Below are 19245 nucleotides of genomic sequence, written 5' to 3' on the forward strand. Positions count from 1 at the left end.
GAGCACCTCTAACTTGCAGGCCCTAGGGCAGCCATACTGGAGGTAGGTCCACCACTGGCAAGAGTACCTGAAATCATTTATACTGTTGTGAAGGCAAAGGGTAGTCACACTAAATATAAACTAAACTATTAACATTTCTATTTTTTTTTTTTTTTTAAACTTTACCACATTTTTAAATCTTTCTGAAACTTCTAAAATATCTAGTAAGCACAAGAATAGCGAGAACAGACTGAGAGAGCCTGGACCAGTCTCAAACTCGGCCAGCAGCCAGATATCACTGGTCCCCAGGGAGGCATATGTGTATGTCCAGAAAAAGTCCAGTAGTTGTTAAAATAACTAGCGTGGTTTGCATGATATCAATGAAACCTGGCTGCCAAGAAGAGTGGATTGGAATGTGCATGTGTAACGGATCCTTACAAGTCCATGATATCTGTGAAGCAAGCAAGGGAATTACAGTTTAAACCTCTATTCATTCCATTGTCTCCTGTTCGCATGATTCCGTACGAATTCCGTGTGTAAAATATAGGTGGCCGCCATTTCGGGACTTTTACACGTGTTCGCGGCCATCTTGTGCACGACCAGCGGTGTTTGCCTGTAACCGCATGGAACTGAAAACGGATACACAAACAGGCGAACACCGCTGAGTCCTCCAGACCTCCGTAAATTCGTACTGGAACTACCGAACGTCCCACCATTCGGTAGTTATGCTTCACCATCTATGGGGATTTCAGCGACCACCGAGATTCGTATGGATGACCAGGTTTTCGGGTCTTTTTACCGTACGAACGGAGACCGACCGCAAGGCCAAAACTCATGGAACTAATTTCGGCTAGTTGGTCTGTGCGGTCGGTCAAAACTTTGGAACGCTGTATCTCCCGAACTATACATCCGAATGGGATGATTTTTGGATATATTGTTCCCCTGAAGGAGAGCTATCCAGCGCTACCGGATTTAAAGCTGTACCCCCTGTTTTTGGGGTACATCCAGAACTTGTGTAAAAATGTGGACATTTTAATTATGTTATGTAGTTATCTGAGGGGAGGAGACGTGGGGGTGTTACCATATGTATTATTGGTTGTTTTCATCCTCCCCCTGGGAGTGTCTTGTATGTATCTGTTCCTAATAAAAAGCAGGCTGGGTGTTCCAGTCCTCAGTTGATCTTGACCCTTCAAAACGTAGCCTCGTCTCGTTCTTGGAAGGGGATTATTTGGGAAGATTACTCTGCTCCTGTTTACAGCTGAACCTGACTCTCTCTGGATATCGTGGATGGGATTATACCAGCTTTACTTCTCCACAGCAGCTTGCAGGGAAAAGGACGTCTCCAGCGGCAGATACCCTCTCAATACCGGGGTAGCCGTTACATTGGTTGGCAGCGGTGGGATGGTCCTTTCATCCAAGGAGCAAGCCCTGAATGGAGACACAGTATGCCAAGCTAAAAAGGACCACATTGAAAGATCTATTGGAGAGTCGTGGTAGGAGCGCCAGCAACAGACCACGGAGAGAGCTGATAGCAGACCTACTGGAGCTAGATGAGATGGATAGGTCCATGGAAGTCACTGAGCCCATGGCACCCGTCAGCGAAGACGATGAGATCACTGCAATTGTACGGCGGAGATTATCGTTATACCCAGCCACGTCCGTGGAGCTAATAAACCAACTAATCCGAGAAACAAGGGAAGAAATACAAACTAAGAAGGAGCAAGACACGGCACTGGTAAGGGCTAACCAGCCTGTTACACATACAGTTCCTACTCCTACACCCAATGCTGCAGTAAAGAAAATTCCATTTACTGCTTTTAAAACCTTTGTGGAAAATGAAGAAGAAATTGACGGTTATTTGGCAGATTTTGAAAGGCAGTGCTCCCTACACCAAGTACCACCAGAGCAATGGGTCACTATTCTGGCTGGGAAGCTATCAGGAAAAGCAAATGAGGCTTTTCGAGCACTGACTACAGAGGAGATTGCACAGTACCAAAAAGTAAAAGAGGCACTACTCCGCCGGTACGCTGTAACCCCAGAGACATACCGTCGCCGCTTCCGGGAGTCCAAAAAGAAAGCTGTGGACTCCCACATGGAATGGGCTAATAGGTTACAGCGAGTGGCATCACACTGGATGCAAGGCTGCAACGCTAGCACGGGAGAGGAAGTATTACAACTGTTTTTATTGGAACACTTCTTCCAAGGTGTATCTGCTGACTTGCAGGATTGGGTAAGGGACAGACGCCCTAGCAATTTGAAAGAGGCAGCTCAGCTGGCAGACGAGTATGCTGAAAGCAGGAGGGTAAGCCAAAATACCCCAAGGCCGGCTATCAAAGTGGAGCAACGGCCCCCGGCTGCCTCGTCCCGACCAGAGTTCCGGGCTCCCATACCACCAGGGCCAGCTCGGCCTCAGGGACACAACAACTACCCCCGAGACTCGCATAGGATCACCTGTCACCGGTGCAACAACCCTGGACATATCGCAAGGTATTGCCCGCTAGGACCAGCCGCTAATAATAATTGGAGGCGCAATTCCACAGAGAACAACAACACACGTACCTCTGCTGCCCACTGTATAGAGGCCGAAATGGGCCCCGAGGAATGCCTGGGCATTTTGTATGAGGCAGATCCGATACAAGCCGCCTCCCCAGATAATCGCCAGCACCATAGGCAAGAGGTACGCGTGAATGGACAAATAGCCCAAGGATTGAGAGATACAGGGGCTACCATTACTTTGGTGCAGCGACATTTGGTAAAACCAGAGCATTTGGCCAAACACACCGTTGCTGTCCGTGTTGCAGGGGGGGCTGTTTTTCGCTTACCCACGGCCCGGGTACACTTGAACTGGGGGGTTGGGTCAGGAAAGACCACGGTGGGCATCATGGATAATCTACCTGCTGAGGTCGTCTTGGGCAACGATATTGGCCCTCTGACTTCAGCCTACTTGCCCACCACAGATGCAGCCTGCCCCGTAACCACCCGAGCTCAGAGCAGGCTTACCGATGACGCCACCACAGGCCAGGAGACCCAGGTAAGCAACACACAGACACGTAGGTCACACATAAGGGAGAAGCCATTAACGTGGGACACCCCAGAAGTGTTTGGGAGGGAGACTAGAGAGGACCCTACCCTACAGACGTACCGGGAGATAGCCGCTAGTGGGGGGGATGAGCATGAACGTTTTGTATGGGAACATGACAGGTTATACCGACTGACCGTGAGTAGGAAGAAGGGCTGTGCCCCTTCACAGAAACGCCAACTAGTGGTACCCAGAAAGTACCGGTTGGAGCTTCTCCGAATTGGCCATGATATTCCCCTAGCAGGACATTTGGGGGGTAACCGCACAACCTATCGGATAGCCCAGACCTTCTTCTGGCCGGGTATTTCCAAGGATGTGCGGCGCTACTGCAGTACCTGCGACATATGCCAGAGGGTAGGGAAGAGAGGGGATCACCCTAAAGCTCGACTGTCACCTATGCCCATAATCGAGGAACCGTTTAGCCGGGTGGCAGTCGACCTGGTGGGGCCCCTACCTAACCCTAGCCCATCCGGTAAGAAATATATACTTACTGTGGTGGACTACGCTACCCGCTACCCGGAAGCCGTCGCCCTGACAAATATTCAGGCCGACACTGTCGCCAGTGCCTTAGTAGGGATATTCACTAGAGTAGGTTTTCCCCGAGAAATACTATCTGACAGGGGGACTCAATTTACCGCAGATCTGACCCAACAGTTATGGAAGGTCTGCGGTATTCAAAACCTCCTCAGCTCACCCTACCACCCCCAGACGAATGGTCTCTGCGAACGCTTTAATGGTACCTTGAAACAGTTGCTGAGGACCTTTACCGCGGAATACAGAGACTGGGAGCGATTCTTGCCGCACCTCTTGTTTGCATATCGGGAGGTGCCGCAGGAATCCACTGGGTTCTCCCCGTTCGAACTGCTCTACGGAAGAAGGGTACGAGGTCCCCTCGACCTCATCCGGGAGCATTGGGAAGGGGAGATGGAATCTGAAGGGATCCCTATTGTACCGTATGTTCTGGAGATGCGGGACCGCATGGAGCAGTTGGCCCGGATGGCACGGGACCATCTCCATGCGGCCCAGGGTCGACAGAAGCGTTGGTATGATAGCGGCGCCCGACAGAGAACCTTCCAGGTGGGTCAGAAAGTGCTGGTACTTAGACCGGTAAAGGGAAATAAACTCCAGACATCCTGGCAGGGCCCTTACAAAGTAGTAGCGCAGGTCTGCGACACTACTTATGTGATTGCCAGCAATACAGATGAGAGAATCCAGAAAACCTTTCATGTAAATTTACTAAAAGAATACCAAGAGCGGCCAGAGGATATTGCCGCTATATGCATTTCTGCTACCGAGGACCCCGACAGCCTACCTATCCCAGACCTGTTAGCACCCAGAAAATCCCCTAGCCTACTGGACACCATCCAACTAGGGGAGCGGCTAACCGCAGCCGAAAAGGGCCAACTTAGACAGTTGATAATGGAAAAGCAATTAACGTTCGCTCAGGAACCAGGGTACACCACGCTAGCGACCCACTATGTCGAGACCCCAGGACAAGTACCCCTTAGACAGACCCCATATCGAATCCCTGAGGCAGTCAGGGGAGAAATGAAAAAGGAAGTACAAGAGATGCTAAGGTTAGGAGTCATAGAGCCGTCTGATAGCCCCTGGGCTTCACCCGTAGTCCTAGTACCCAAAAAGGACGGAGCTACTAGATTTTGTGTAGACTATAGGCGACTCAATGACCGTACAGTGACAGATGCGTACCCTATGCCCCGAGTGGACGAACTATTAGACCGCATTGCCAGGGGGAGGTATCTGACCACCATTGATCTATGCAAGGGATACTGGCAGATCCCCCTGGCCAAGGAGGCTATCCCCAAGTCGGCGTTCGTCACCCCATTTGGCCTGTACCAATTTAAGGTCATGCCATTTGGGATGAAGAACGCCCCAGCTACCTTTCAGCGCTTGGTGGATTCTTGATGGCTTCCAGGAATTTGCCTGCGCATACCTGGATGACATAGCGATCTATAGTGAAACATGGGGGGAACACTTGCGACATGTAGAGGCTGTACTGGATCAGATTCGGGCCGCAGGCCTGACTCTGAAACCAGAAAAATGTAACTTCGGCATGGCCGAAGTCCAATACCTGGGACACAGAGTAGGATGTGGGAAACAACGCCCGGAACCCGCTAAGATTGAGGCGGTAGCTAACTGGCCCACACCCCACACCAAGACGCAGGTATTGGCATTCTTAGGGACAGCAGGGTACTATAGAAAATTTGTCCCGGACTATAGCACTATCGCTAAACCCCTGACCGATTTAACGAAAAAGAACTTGCCTAGGGTAGTCCTGTGGTCTCCGGCCTGTGAGACAGCCTTTCAAGCCTTGAAAAATGCTCTGATCAATGCACCTGTTCTATCTGCCCCCGTTCCTAACAAAAGATTTGTCGTCCATACAGATGCATCCATGTATGGACTGGGGGCAGTTCTGAGCCAGATCGGAGAAGATGGGGGAGAACACCCTGTCGCGTATCTCAGCAGAAAACTATTGCCCAGAGAAGTGAGTTACGCGGCAGTGGAAAAAGAATGTTTAGCCCTAGTTTGGGCCCTAAAGAAACTTACACCCTACTTATATGGACAGGAGTTTACCCTGATCACCGATCATAACCCCCTGGTATGGCTGAACCGAGTAGCTGGAGACAATGGACGCTTACTAAGATGGAGCTTAGCACTACAGCCATATAATTTCTGCATCCAGTATCGCCCGGGCCGCTTCAATGGAAACGCTGATGGATTATCCAGGCAAACGGAACTTTTACCGTAGCAGCAGACCGGACAGCCCCAAGTTGACCCGAACAGGATCAATCCGGGTCTGCCGGAGTGTTCCACAAAAGGGGAGCAGTGTAACGGATCCTTACAAGTCCATGATATCTGTGAAGCAAGCAAGGGAATTACAGTTTAAACCTCTATTCATTCCATTGTCTCCTGTTCGCATGATTCCGTACGAATTCCGTGTGTAAAATATAGGTGGCCGCCATTTCGGGACTTTTACACGTGTTCGCGGCCATCTTGTGCACGACCAGCGGTGTTTGCCTGTAACCGCATGGAACTGAAAACGGATACACAAACAGGCGAACACCGCTGAGTCCTCCAGACCTCCGTAAATTCGTACTGGAACTACCGAACGTCCCACCATTCGGTAGTTATGCTTCACCATCTATGGGGATTTCAGCGACCACCGAGATTCGTATGGATGACCAGGTTTTCGGGTCTTTTTACCGTACGAACGGAGACCGACCGCAAGGCCAAAACTCATGGAACTAATTTCGGCTAGTTGGTCTGTGCGGTCGGTCAAAACTTTGGAACGCTGTATCTCCCGAACTATACATCCGAATGGGATGATTTTTGGATATATTGTTCCCCTGAAGGAGAGCTATCCAGCGCTACCGGATTTAAAGCTGTACCCCCTGTTTTTGGGGTACATCCAGAACTTGTGTAAAAATGTGGACATTTTAATTATGTTATGTAGTTATCTGAGGGGAGGAGACGTGGGGGTGTTACCATATGTATTATTGGTTGTTTTCATCCTCCCCCTGGGAGTGTCTTGTATGTATCTGTTCCTAATAAAAAGCAGGCTGGGTGTTCCAGTCCTCAGTTGATCTTGACCCTTCAAAACGTAGCCTCGTCTCGTTCTTGGAAGGGGATTATTTGGGAAGATTACTCTGCTCCTGTTTACAGCTGAACCTGACTCTCTCTGGATATCGTGGATGGGATTATACCAGCTTTACTTCTCCACAGCAGCTTGCAGGGAAAAGGACGTCTCCAGCGGCAGATACCCTCTCAATACCGGGGTAGCCGTTACAGCATGCGTGAACAATGATTACTTTACTGTACTAGTTAGTGGAGGCTCTAGGTGCCATTGAGTGAGCATGCGTACTTTGTGGCCGTCTCATTCAAAATGGCTGAGCGAGCAGAGCAAGTATCTGCGTCAAATTTTGTGTTAAGCTTAAGCATTCCTCCATTGAAACTATTAGGAGGATTCAGAAGGCTTTGGAGATGATGCAATGAGTGCAACACAACTAAATGTGTGGCACAATGAGTGCAGCAGATATAAATGTGTTGCGTAAACGCTTAAAAGATGGTAGAGTATCTGTGAAAAATTTGGCGCCCTGCGACTTCTGGTTTTTCCCATAACTAAAATCACCTTTGCAAGGGAAGAGATTTCAGACAGTCGATGAGATTTAGGTAAAATATAACAAGGTAGTTGATGGCGATTCCAACAAAGCATTTTGCAGAGTGTTTTGTACAGTGGAAGAGATGCTGAGAGAACTGCGTGAGGTCCCAAGGTGCTTTCTTTGAAGGGGACTGAGGAATCATTGTCCCACATACAATGTTTCTTGTATCTTCTTCAATAAATATCTATATTTTTTATATTACATGGCTGGATACTTTCCGGACACACCTTGTATGTGTGTTTCTCTCTTTACATTGTGTTAACTGCTAAAAAAAATAAACCATTCAATTCACATTTTTTTTAACACCTACCTAAAACTTAACCCCTTAAGACCGCAGGACGTACTATGCCGTCCTTATTTTGGTGGCTCTAAACGCCGCAGGACGGCATAGTACGTCCTGGGCGGTCTTCAGCCCCACGTGGCCGGCGGAACATGGCCGCTGCAGATCGCGGTCGGGGGGCATGCCTGGCCCCCCAGGCAGCCCCCCTGTGCCTGGGGACCGCGGTCTGCAGCTTCCGATCGCAGTGACAGGCTGTCACTGCGATCGGTATTTACCATGTGTCAGCCGATTTTAAAATCGGCTGACACATGGAGCCGGCGGAATTCTCTGCAGCAGATCGCGGTCGGGGGACATGCCTGGCCCCCCAGGCAGTCCCCCTGCGGTCAGTGACCGCGATCTGCAGAGTATGATCGCAGTGAGAGGCTGTCACTGCGATCTGAATGCAGAGACAGCCTCTCCCTGTGATCTGATCGCAGTGACAGCCTGTCACTGCGATCAGAGGTTACTATGTGTCAACCTATTGGCTGACACATAGTAACTGCAGGCAGGATCCCCCTGCAGATCGCGGTGGGGGGCATGCCTGGCCACCCAGGCACTCCCCCTGTGGCCAATTACCGCGATCTGCAGGAGGTGATCACAGTGACAGCCTGTCACTGTGATCACTGATCCTGTGTGTCAGCCAGTGATGTAAAATCACTGGCTGACACTGTCTCTGCCCCTCTCCTCCCCTATTAACCCCTTAATGTAAAAAAATAAATAAATTAGAGTTAAAAATAAAATACACTTACATCATTTATATATATATTATATATATGATCTATATATAATATATATATATATATATATACGCACACATTTACACATACACTAAGTGTATTTTAATATTTATATATATAATTATATATATATATAAATATCAAAATACACGTAGAAGGATATTGATTAAATATATACATAATTATATATATATATATATATATTATAATAAAAAAATATGTAAATACGTAAAAAAAATTAAAATAAAAAAATAAATAATTAAAAATATATATGTGTGTAATTTCGTTCTAACTGTATTTTGATAATATATATATATATATATATCTATATATATATATATATAGATATATAGATATCAAAATACACGTAGAACGAAATAATATACCCAAGTATATACGTATACATCACTATATGTATACCTATATATAAATAAAAATAATAGTAAAAAAATTATATACATATATATACATATATATATATACACACACGTGTATATATAATAATTTTACATATATATTTATGTAATAATTTTACATAATTAGGTATCCTAATTAATTACAATTAGCGGGACCTGCCTAACAACCCAGGCCGAAAGTATAGGGAATTTAATTTGCTAGCACTATATTTAACCCTATAACTTTCCAAGACACTATAAAACCTGTACATGGGGGGTACTGTTTTACTCGGGAGACATCGCTGAATACAAATATTTGTGTTTCAAAACCGTAAAATTTATTACAACAATGATATCGTCAGGGAAAGTGAAATTTATTGCCTTTTTCGCACACAAACGGCACTTACACTGACGATATTTTTGCTGTCATGCTTTTTACTGTTTTGAAACACAAATATTTGTGTTCAGCAAAGTCTCCTGAGTATAACAGTACCCCTCATGTACAGGTTTTATGGTGTTTTCAAAAGTTACAGAGTCAAATATAAGGCTTGCGTTTCAGTTTTTTCACAATGAAATTCGCCAGATTGGTTACGTTGGCTTTGAGACCGTATAGTAGCCCAGAAATAAGAATTACCTCCATAATGGCATACCATTTGCAAAAGTAGACAACCCAAGGTATTGCAAATGGGGTATGTTCAGTCTTTTTTAGTAGCCACTTAGTCACAAACACTGGCCAAAATTGGCTTTCAAATTAGTTTTTTGCATTTTTCACACACAAACAAATATTAACGTTAACTTTGGCTAGTGTTTGTGACCAAGTGGCTACTAAAAAAGACTGGACATACCCCATTTGCAATACCTTGGGTTGTCTACTTTTGCAAATGGTATGCCATCATGGGGGTAATTTTCATTCCTGGGCTACCATACAGTCTCAAAGGCAACATAACCAAACTGGCAAATTTCAATGTGAAAAAACTGAAAAGTGTAACATGCTATATTTGACCCTGTAACTTCCCAAAACACCATAAAACCTGTACATAGGGGGTACTGTTTCACACGTGAGACATCGCTGAATACAAATATGTGTATTTTATTGCAGTAAAAGCAAACAGTATTATGACATTCACAGTTAAAATGTCACATAGAACTAAGAAAATTTAAAAAAAATCATATTTTCTCTCATTTTTTTATATTTTATTCATATTACGTTATGTTCCATACCTAAATATTGGATGTTAAATGAAAGCCCTGTTTCCCCTGAACAAAATGATATATAATAAGTGTGGGTGCATTTAATATGAAAGAGGTAAATTATTGTTGAACAGACATATAGTCAAAATCTGTGGTTTGTTTACATTTTTTTTTGGTTCACAACTTGTACATTTGGCTGCGGTCTTAAGGGGTTAAGCAAAATATTTTTTTTTGTTTGTTTGTTTTTGTTTTTAATAATAGGTTAACACTTTTATTTGGTTGCTAGTAAAATTACTAAAGGCTCTGAACTTAAAGGGACAAAATAGGCACCCAGACCACCTCATCTCATTGATGTGGTCTGGTCGCAGTGTCCCTATCCCCATTAACCTGCAAGGTAAAGCATTGCCGTTTTATAGAAACTGCAATGTTTACATTGCAGGGTTAAGACTGTCTCCAGTGGCTGTCTCTCTCTCTCAGAAGTAGAAACTTCTGACTCTAACTGAACTGTAATGTAGGTGGGTGCAACAAATTGATGCTTATAATGGGGTGTAGGGTACCAGTACACTATTGGCATCAAAAGCAAGCTGTAGTGAGTATAGTGCTTGAAGTGTTCATTTTAGCTATGTAATTTGCCTGCTTGTTTGATGTGTGGGGTGGGACGTGGCAACTTCATTTCTTCAGGAGCTGTCCACAAATGTTTATTTTGAGGGGAAATAGAAACCTGCATTAAAGAATTACTACTTCTAAACATTGCACTCTGTCCAGTTCTGGCAATTTTACGTGAACCCTCTGAGGTTGCCTGCGCCCCCCAAAATATGTTCAAAATCTCATGCCAGCAGTCAGTCAAACCATCTTCAATATGTGGACATACATAAACAGGTCTATCCTGGTGTCCCATCAAATTTCCCTACCTGTGAAAATCCCGTACCCAGTGCTGTATCCTGGTTTTGTGCTGCCTTAGGCAGGACAAAACTCAGGCGCGCCCCCCACTGCTCCCCCCCGTGACACCCCCACCCAACCCTTCCCCCCGCCCTGCCTTTTAAATTCACACACACATTCACTGACAGATACGCATACACTAGCTAACAGAAACACACACGCTAACAGACACACACTAACAGACACACACTCACTCACTAGCAGACACACACACACTCACTGACCCACTCACAGTCAGACACACACACTAACAGACACACACAGTCAGACACACACAAAAACTAATTCACTAGTATACACACACTAGCAGACACACACACACTCACAGGCAAACACACATACTCACAGGCAAACACAATCACACTAACGGACACACACAATCAGACAAACACACTAACAGACACACACACACTCACTCACTCACTAGCAGACACACACACTCACAGGCAAACACACTCACACACACTAACAGACATACACACACACACTCACATTAATGCTTTTTCTTTTTTTTTTATTTAACCCCCCCCAGCCTCCTTACCTTTGGGAATGCTGGGGGGGGTTCTCTTTCTCCCTGGCTGCTGGGCAGGCGGCGCTGGCGTGCGGGCTACTGGGTGGCTGGCGAGGGAGCACTTCCCCTGAGCACTCTGCTCAGCTCCCTTGCGCGCTGCAGAGTGAGGCTGGGAGCCGGAATATGACGTCCCACCCGCCAGCCCAGCATGTCAGTTAGCCGCAAGGCTAACAAGACATTTGCCCATGGCATTTGGGGGCGGCGTTTTTTGCCGCCCCCTGGAAAATGCCGCCCAAGGCAAATACCTTGTTTGCCTCGCGGCTAAAACGTCTCTGCCCCTACCCTCATCACTTCCGGTGAGAGAAATCAGCTGGATCCTGTGCTGCACATGCGTGCTAGCACTGCTGCTACTCCTCCACAGCAAGGCCCTGGAAGGTAAGTAAAGCTAGTGTTATACTTTCATTATAGTTAGTGCATTCACTAAGCTTAGGACATGTTACATTTAGGGTTAATGTTATGGTTCAAATTAGGGTTAGGGAGTTTTTTTACATTTAGTGATATTTCATATTAGGGGAATAGCTATAAATTGTGCTTTATCACACTTTATTTTAACCCTTACCCCAAGGGTTAGGGTTAGAATAAGATGTGACAGAGGTTATAATTACTTGCCTAACCCTAATTTGAACCCTCACTTAACCCTAAATTTCCCGTGTTCCTAAGCTTACTAAATGCACTAACTATAATGAAAGTGTAAAACTAGCTTTACTTACCTTCCAGGACATTGCTGTGGAGGAGCAGCAGGAGTGCTAGCACTCATGTGCAGCACAGGATCCAGCTGATTTCCCTCACTGGGATTTTCACAGAACACCGGCAATAACTAAGGTTAAACTATCCTATGTTTTCAAGTTGACCTGGTTAGAGTTCTCTATTAATATGGATTGCCAGGTAGCTACAGTTTTTATAACTTAGGCCCATATGTACAAAACTTAGGACCTTCTTTTAACGCATTAGTCAAACATGCTTTTGAATATGCTGAATTTACTGGTTGGTACTTTTAACCGCTGACTGGAAAGCATAGGAAATGTCGCCCTTATGTGCACACTCATGGTTCCATCAGAAAAGCCTCTCAAAGAAGCCTCTGATCAGAGTATTCACAAAGGTCAGAGGAGCTTGGCAAGGCTGCAGACAGATCTGCAGTTTCCCAAGCTGTTTGTTTCATATACCCTCAACATAAACCTTGCAGAAAAACTTAAATGCATGTTTCTTTAGCGGTATACCTACTAAATTGTTAAGTGTTACTTTAACCATAATTCGTACAGTAAGAGGTAAAGGTAGCTTAAAGGAACCATTTAAATGCTATCTGAATATGGCTTTTAATAACACGATTAATATTTTCATGTGAAGATAAAAGTTAAATCATATTAAAGAAGGTTACAAATTGCACACATTTAGTTAATGCAGTGTTTCAATCTATGCTTCGGTTGGCAAAATGAGATTTATAAGGCATATATATGTTCGTGTATTTTCTCATTTTAGCTCAGGAAATTTTTACTGAAATGCAATTTATTGAGAAGCATAATAAAATGTAGCAACTTTAACACTGTAAAGGTACTGCAAAATATTCTAGTTTCACTTTTATGTACTTTTTTGTTTTATCATAGAAATACAGTCATTTCTTTCTGTGTGGGATACTAATCTTCCACATGAAGTTCAAAATCTTAAAAAACACAATGAATTAAGAAAAGAGGAGGCAGACCGACTTCAAGGATTGTCATTGGATTAATAAAAATCTTGGGTAAGTTCTTATCTTGAAGTTGTACAGTGGATGTATATAACAAGTGATTTATAGTATGCTAAAATTATCAAAGCAAATTGTGCTTAACAATATGATACTCTAAGGACTAAGCTTAAAGTTGCAGAGATTTAAATGTATTTATTTTTTTAAATTATAGTTATTTGATAAAAATGAATGTTATCCCGCCTTTGTGTGCTGTATATCTGGTATAATGTAATGTCTTATGTATGCATTTTGTGATTTGTGTTCTATAAAAACTGAAATTTTTTTTTAATTTTTTTTAAGCCCAAATCAGAATGTCACATTCTGATAAAAGTATCTAAACAGAGAATTTTTAAAGACTATCAGTGGATTTGCAAGCAAACTTAACCAGATAAAAATGGAATTGTTCATGGACGGAGATTTATTTCACACATAAACCCAAAATGAAATATTCCCTTTAGGTCATTATGTAAACACGTTTTAATTTCTTTTTTTCTAATATGTTTAAGGACTTTGACATTTGTAATTATGAAACAGAAATTTAAATATAATGTAAATGGACAATATATTGTGGCCCTTTGGCAAATGTGTTTATTTGTGTTATAGCATCACAATTGTTATGAATTCTAGTGTGACATATGTTGATGCATATTGGAGTGATATGTTACACTAGTGCAAACATTCTAATTTTTTCCTCATACATTTTGGGATAAGTATGCTCTCTGCAGCTATTGTCATGGAAGGTCATCTGAGTGTAGAATTTGTAATAACTACTTTTGACAGAAGCTACTACATTTGTCAATAAATATGCCATTTTTGTCTGAAATAAAATTGGGTAATGTATTTAAAAAAAAAATGAAACAAGAACATATTTGTCTTTAAACTATGAGCAGCACAAATATACCATACTAGTAGTCCTTGCATTTCTGCAGGAAGTTGAAGAAACTTGTTTATATTAATTAATGCAATTAAATATTCTGATGTAGCACAATCTCAAAGTATGATGTATAGTGGATGCAGTTAATTTTGTGTATAATTGCAAAAATAGAAATTACATTTTATTTGTATTATATTTTATGTTAATATTATCTGTTCATATGTAACCAGATATTTGAATATGTCATTTACATTTTCCATTTGCTGGAAAATACCAAAGATGTTAATACAGTTTTACATAAATGTAAATTGCAAATGCATTTTGATAACACCAAAAATGTGGGACTATTTTATTTAAATGAAATTTGCTATTAAATATTGGATTCTTTGCATACAACTCCATACTTTATTTTTTTTAACTTAGTCATGATACATACAACATAACTTAAATGACTGTACACTAGACAACAAGTGCTTAATGTTGTTGCAGATACAGTGCAGCAATGGGTTTACTATTCAGCAATCCCCTGCTAATTGTGTATGTGGCAGGTGCAGGGATGCAGTTCCCTTTTTTTATATTGGTATCCATGAAAAATATGAAAACCATACAATCAGGGTAGATCCAGATGCAAGGATCTCAATATAGGAAGCAATCACTCGATAGGCACACTCCAGATAAGCTTATAAATAACAATATATAGGAAAGAGGTGAAATATTGGTACAAACTCAAAGAAATACACCAACTGAGGGCGCTAAGAAATTGACATATAGTGACTACTGAATAGTCAAATGTAGGCTATAGAGTTAACAAAATTGTTTTCCATATAAATATATATAAAATATAATGTGATGGGAATCCAGCATGGTCAAAATTTAGTAGGCCGAAATCTCCACATGGCATATGCTAATTCCTTTGTCTTCAACAAGCCATGTGGTCTGCCATATAAGGAGATCCTGAATATCCTGTGTGCTGATTGGTCTGAGGAATATAGGAGGGGTTATACTGTATGGGAGGGGATATGCTGTTAACAAAAGTCCTGTACACAATGCTTTCTGCCTCTCAGATATTTTTGGAACAGGAGTTCATCTGAGACCTGATCGGTATGTGAATAAAGGCCTTTTACTTTCTGAAGACCTGTGTCCATATTTCTATGTGTGGCTTCTGCAGTTTGTTCCTGTTACTTCCCCTGTAACAATAATATAAAACAAAACAGTGTGGGGGGGGGGGAGGCTTGTATAGTATGGTGGGCACTGCGGGTGGAGTGGGCCCCTCTCGGGCAAAGCTTTGGCCTCAACACATGTTCTCCTACTGTTAGCCAACCTAGGCCAAAGGCCACCAGGAGCTCAATTCCAAGACGTCACCCACACGGCTGGAAAACTACCAGCCGCTGGCGGTGACAGAACACAGAGGCCTTCTGGTGCTCCCCCCCTACGGCAAGAGCTTGGAATGCCACTAAGTACGTAGCTCGGAGATGCTGGCCTCTGCACAGGCCTGGGGCTGGAAAGGGGACTTACCTTGCCTACAAAGCTCCTTTACCTTCAGTGATGTCCATGTATATCCTACCTGCTTTCCTAGCCTGGGAATCACCTGATTGTGGAAATTTTATTCTGTGTGCTCCCACCAAATTTTACATAGAATTTTCAGTTTCCAACTTGCCCATCCTAGCTCTGATGAGCCCTCACTTAAACCAACCTGTTAGTGCAGGGCCTCCTGTTCTCCTCTTTATCCTTTTTTTTATTACGACCAGTACCCAGCGGCACTACAACTACATTGTTTAATATGACAGTTCAGCATGTCTTAATTATTAGTTAGCCCTTTGTATCTACTCATGTTTTATCTTGTTTATTATAAAAAGCGCAATATGTTTTCTTTGGCAATTTCTACTAAATGTATATCCGCTACTAATAAAAAAATAATAAAAATTGGGCAGACTAGATGGGCCGAATGCTTATCTGCCATCACATTCTATGTTTCTATAATACATGCTTCTGCAGAAATGTCTATGCAAGCTCTGTATGTATACCAATGCGCTACAAAAATAAAGAATGAAAAGAAAAAAAAAAAGGTATTTTTTCACCATTTTAATTTTGTTAAAAAAATACACAAAATACTCTGCTCTCAGTGATATCAAACAATTGCAAACACAACCCTGATGTATAAAAATAAATCTTTGTTAAGGGGATTTTATGGGGCCAGGAAAACAAACCCGTTTTCCTGGCACTAGAGAATCCTGGATTGCCCCCTCCCTCCCACCACCCATTCCACGTTGCTGAAGGGGTTAAAACCCCTTCAGACACTTACCTGAATGCAGTGCCGATTTCCTGGAGGGGCTCACCTAATGTCCGCCGGAGGGGGAGACCTAATGCGCATGCGCGGCAAAGGCCGGACGCACACTAGACCTCCCCATAGGAAAGCATTCAGTGCTTTCCTATGGGGATTCAGGCAATACTGGAGGTCCTAATACATAGCGACCTCATAATACCAAAATTCATCTAAGAAGTCGGAAGTCCCTCTAGGGGCTGTCTAGCAGACAACCACTAGATGAGTACTTAACCCTGCAAGGTAATTATTGCAGTATATAGAAACTGTAATAATTACACTTGCAGGGTTAAGGGTGATGAGAGTTGACACCCAGTCCACCTCAATGAGCTGAAGTGGTCTGGGTGCCTACAGTGTCCCTTTAAATATATGTGAAGCACAGACATTAGCACCCTTATAAATTCATATAGGAAAAATATCTTCGAAGGATATTCCCATTGATATTTAAAATTTTTAGTACACCTGGGGGAATAGGAACAGGAAATTGTTCAACCATGGCTTCCTGTTTCACAAGGGTATCAATATGAGGTACCACATAGGTCAAATTCCTTAAGCCATTCATAACAATGGGAAAGACCAAGAAATATAGCTGTGATCTGCAGCAAAAGGTTGATCAACTCCACAAAATGGGAAGTGGCTATAAGAAAATAGTAAAAACATTGAAAATGCCCTTTTCCACCACCAGGGCAATAGTCAAGACATTCCAACTGGAAATGTTATGAACCAACTTTAAAGAGGACGTGTGCCTATATTGTTTCAACGAACTGTAAAACATAGTTTGAGTTGCCAAAAAATCTCCAAGGATCACAGCTAGAGAAGTGGAGTTAGAAAGTCTCCAAAACTACAATCTGACATCACCAACATCACTACAAGTTGTTTGGAAGGATCCACAAACAAAATCAAGCATCTTCAGACACTACCGGACTCTATCAAACATCAACAGATACTAAATGAACACCTGACGGCCTCTGCCATAAATCTTAAAATGGACCGTGGTTGGAGCAGTATAATGATTCAAAACATACATTAAAATCAACACTAAAATTGTTTTACTCACCACAAAATCAAAACCCTGCCATGGCCATTCCAGTCCCCTGATTTGAACCCCTAAGAAAACCTGTTGGATGAATTGAAGAGTGTAGAGTACACTAGCATAAACCTTGAGTTTGAAGGATCTGGAGCGATTCTGTATGGAGGAATGGTCTCTGATTCCTTGCAATGTATTCTCCAACCTCATCAAGCATTATAGGAAAAGACTCAGAGCTGTTCTCTTGGCAAAGGGGGGTAGCACAAAGTATTGATTTAAAGGGTACCAATAATTGTAGATTATGTTAGCTTTAGTGTACCTATAATCCTAATTTTTTTAATGACAGATGGTGAATATTTGCTTAAGTTTCTCTTTACTAGAACTTCACAGTAGCACATTAACACATAGGAAAAAAACCAACCAATCAGAAAAAGGTAGGTACAATAAAACTCCCTACCTCACACATGACTTCCTCTTTCAAGCTGCGACAAAACAGAACAAAAGGCAGAAAAAATGTTGAGGAAAAACAAAGTTCTAGGATATAATGAATGCAACGACGCCTCCATCCGAGAAGAAAAGTAAAACATGGCACCACAGATGGACTGTAAGCTACAAAGAGAGAAACAGAATCAAAAGGGCTGGTTAGATGACAAAATGTACTCTGAACAAACATGCAGGCGCCCAGTGTCACAACCAGAATTACCGTAATATACAGAGATCCCCACCCTTTATGTAAGAAGCAGAAACATGAACAAGTGACAGGTAGCCAATGGTTTACATATAGGGGTTGCAGATAGGACTATAGTGACACTATAGTCACTAGAACAACTACAGCCTAATGTAGTTGTTCTGGTCAGTATAATAGATCCCTTCAGGCATTTTCATGTAAACACTGCCTTTTCAGGGAAAAGGCAGTGTTTACATTGCCCCTAGGGACACCTCCAAGCGGCCACTCCATAGATGGCCACTGGAAGGGCTTCCTGTCTCAGGGCTGCACAGTGATTCAATGCATCTCTATGAGGAGGTGCTGATTGGCCAAAACAACATTCGCCCCTTGCCGATTTTAGCTATTTTGATTATGTCACCAGAAAACCGTATACAGAAGGGTTAACACATAAGTAAGCTGTCTCTACAGTGGTAGGGCAACAGTCTAAAGTAAGATAGGATATAAAAAACAACAGAGGGTCTTCTGTGAGATTGTGATATTCTTTTCAGAGTTTTGTGTTTGCTTGGGAAATAACCATGGGTTGTGGACAGGCTTCAATAAGAAGAGCAGATATGGCAAAAAAGGAAGAAAACACTATATGCTACAGAAAAAAAAAGTATTAGAACGCTTTTGAAAAAGTGTTCCCTTAAGACACTCAGTACTCAAAAAACAAAAAGGGAATATAATACATCTGAATACATCTTACACCAAAGTGAGAATGTATGAAAAATATACAACCTAGGTATTAGGTAGACACAGTAACAAATAAATATCTGAAAAGAGAAATTATATAGTGCAATACAATTTTAAAAAAGGGTGGGTGGGGGTGGTAAAAAACTTACTAGATGAATGAAAATTCCGGCCTGTCTCCCTCTCAGGAAGGGTCATATCTGGAGTTTAAGCTGGCAGTCTTCAAATAGATTCTTCTTAGCCACTCAAAGGGTAAAAATAATAAAAGTGATAGTACATATAATATAAATCTGGCACATTTATTGGTACAATAATGCACTTACAGGAAATCAGATAGTTTAGCAGGATATCTGCATAATAATAGTGGTATCCATTGTGACAAACTTACTTCCCTGTGTGTGTTTGTCTAGGATCTTTTGGCAACTGCACAGCCCTTTAGGGTAATGAAGCCAGGTCAAGACAAAGTCCAGTTTCAAAGGCCTCTGGCCTGTTTATTTTCTGTTGTGAAGAAGTAACAGGA

The 19245-nt window shown here is 42.7% G+C and overlaps 1 protein-coding gene across 1 annotated transcript in view; it reads left to right on the forward strand.

Moving 5' to 3' along the window:
• Window positions 1–13235, forward strand: part of LRRK2 (leucine rich repeat kinase 2) — a 245907-nt gene extending 232672 nt beyond the window's left edge. The window contains exon 51 of the mRNA XM_063448081.1: window positions 12990–13235. Coding sequence (XP_063304151.1) covers window positions 12990–13111 — 122 coding nt within the window. The 3' untranslated portion in view covers window positions 13112–13235. The remainder of the gene's footprint in view (window positions 1–12989) is intronic.
• Window positions 13236–19245: the final 6010 nt, after the last annotated feature.

Source organism: Pelobates fuscus, chromosome 3, assembly GCF_036172605.1.
Source record: "Pelobates fuscus isolate aPelFus1 chromosome 3, aPelFus1.pri, whole genome shotgun sequence".
Taxonomy (NCBI): Eukaryota; Metazoa; Chordata; class Amphibia; order Anura; family Pelobatidae; genus Pelobates; species Pelobates fuscus.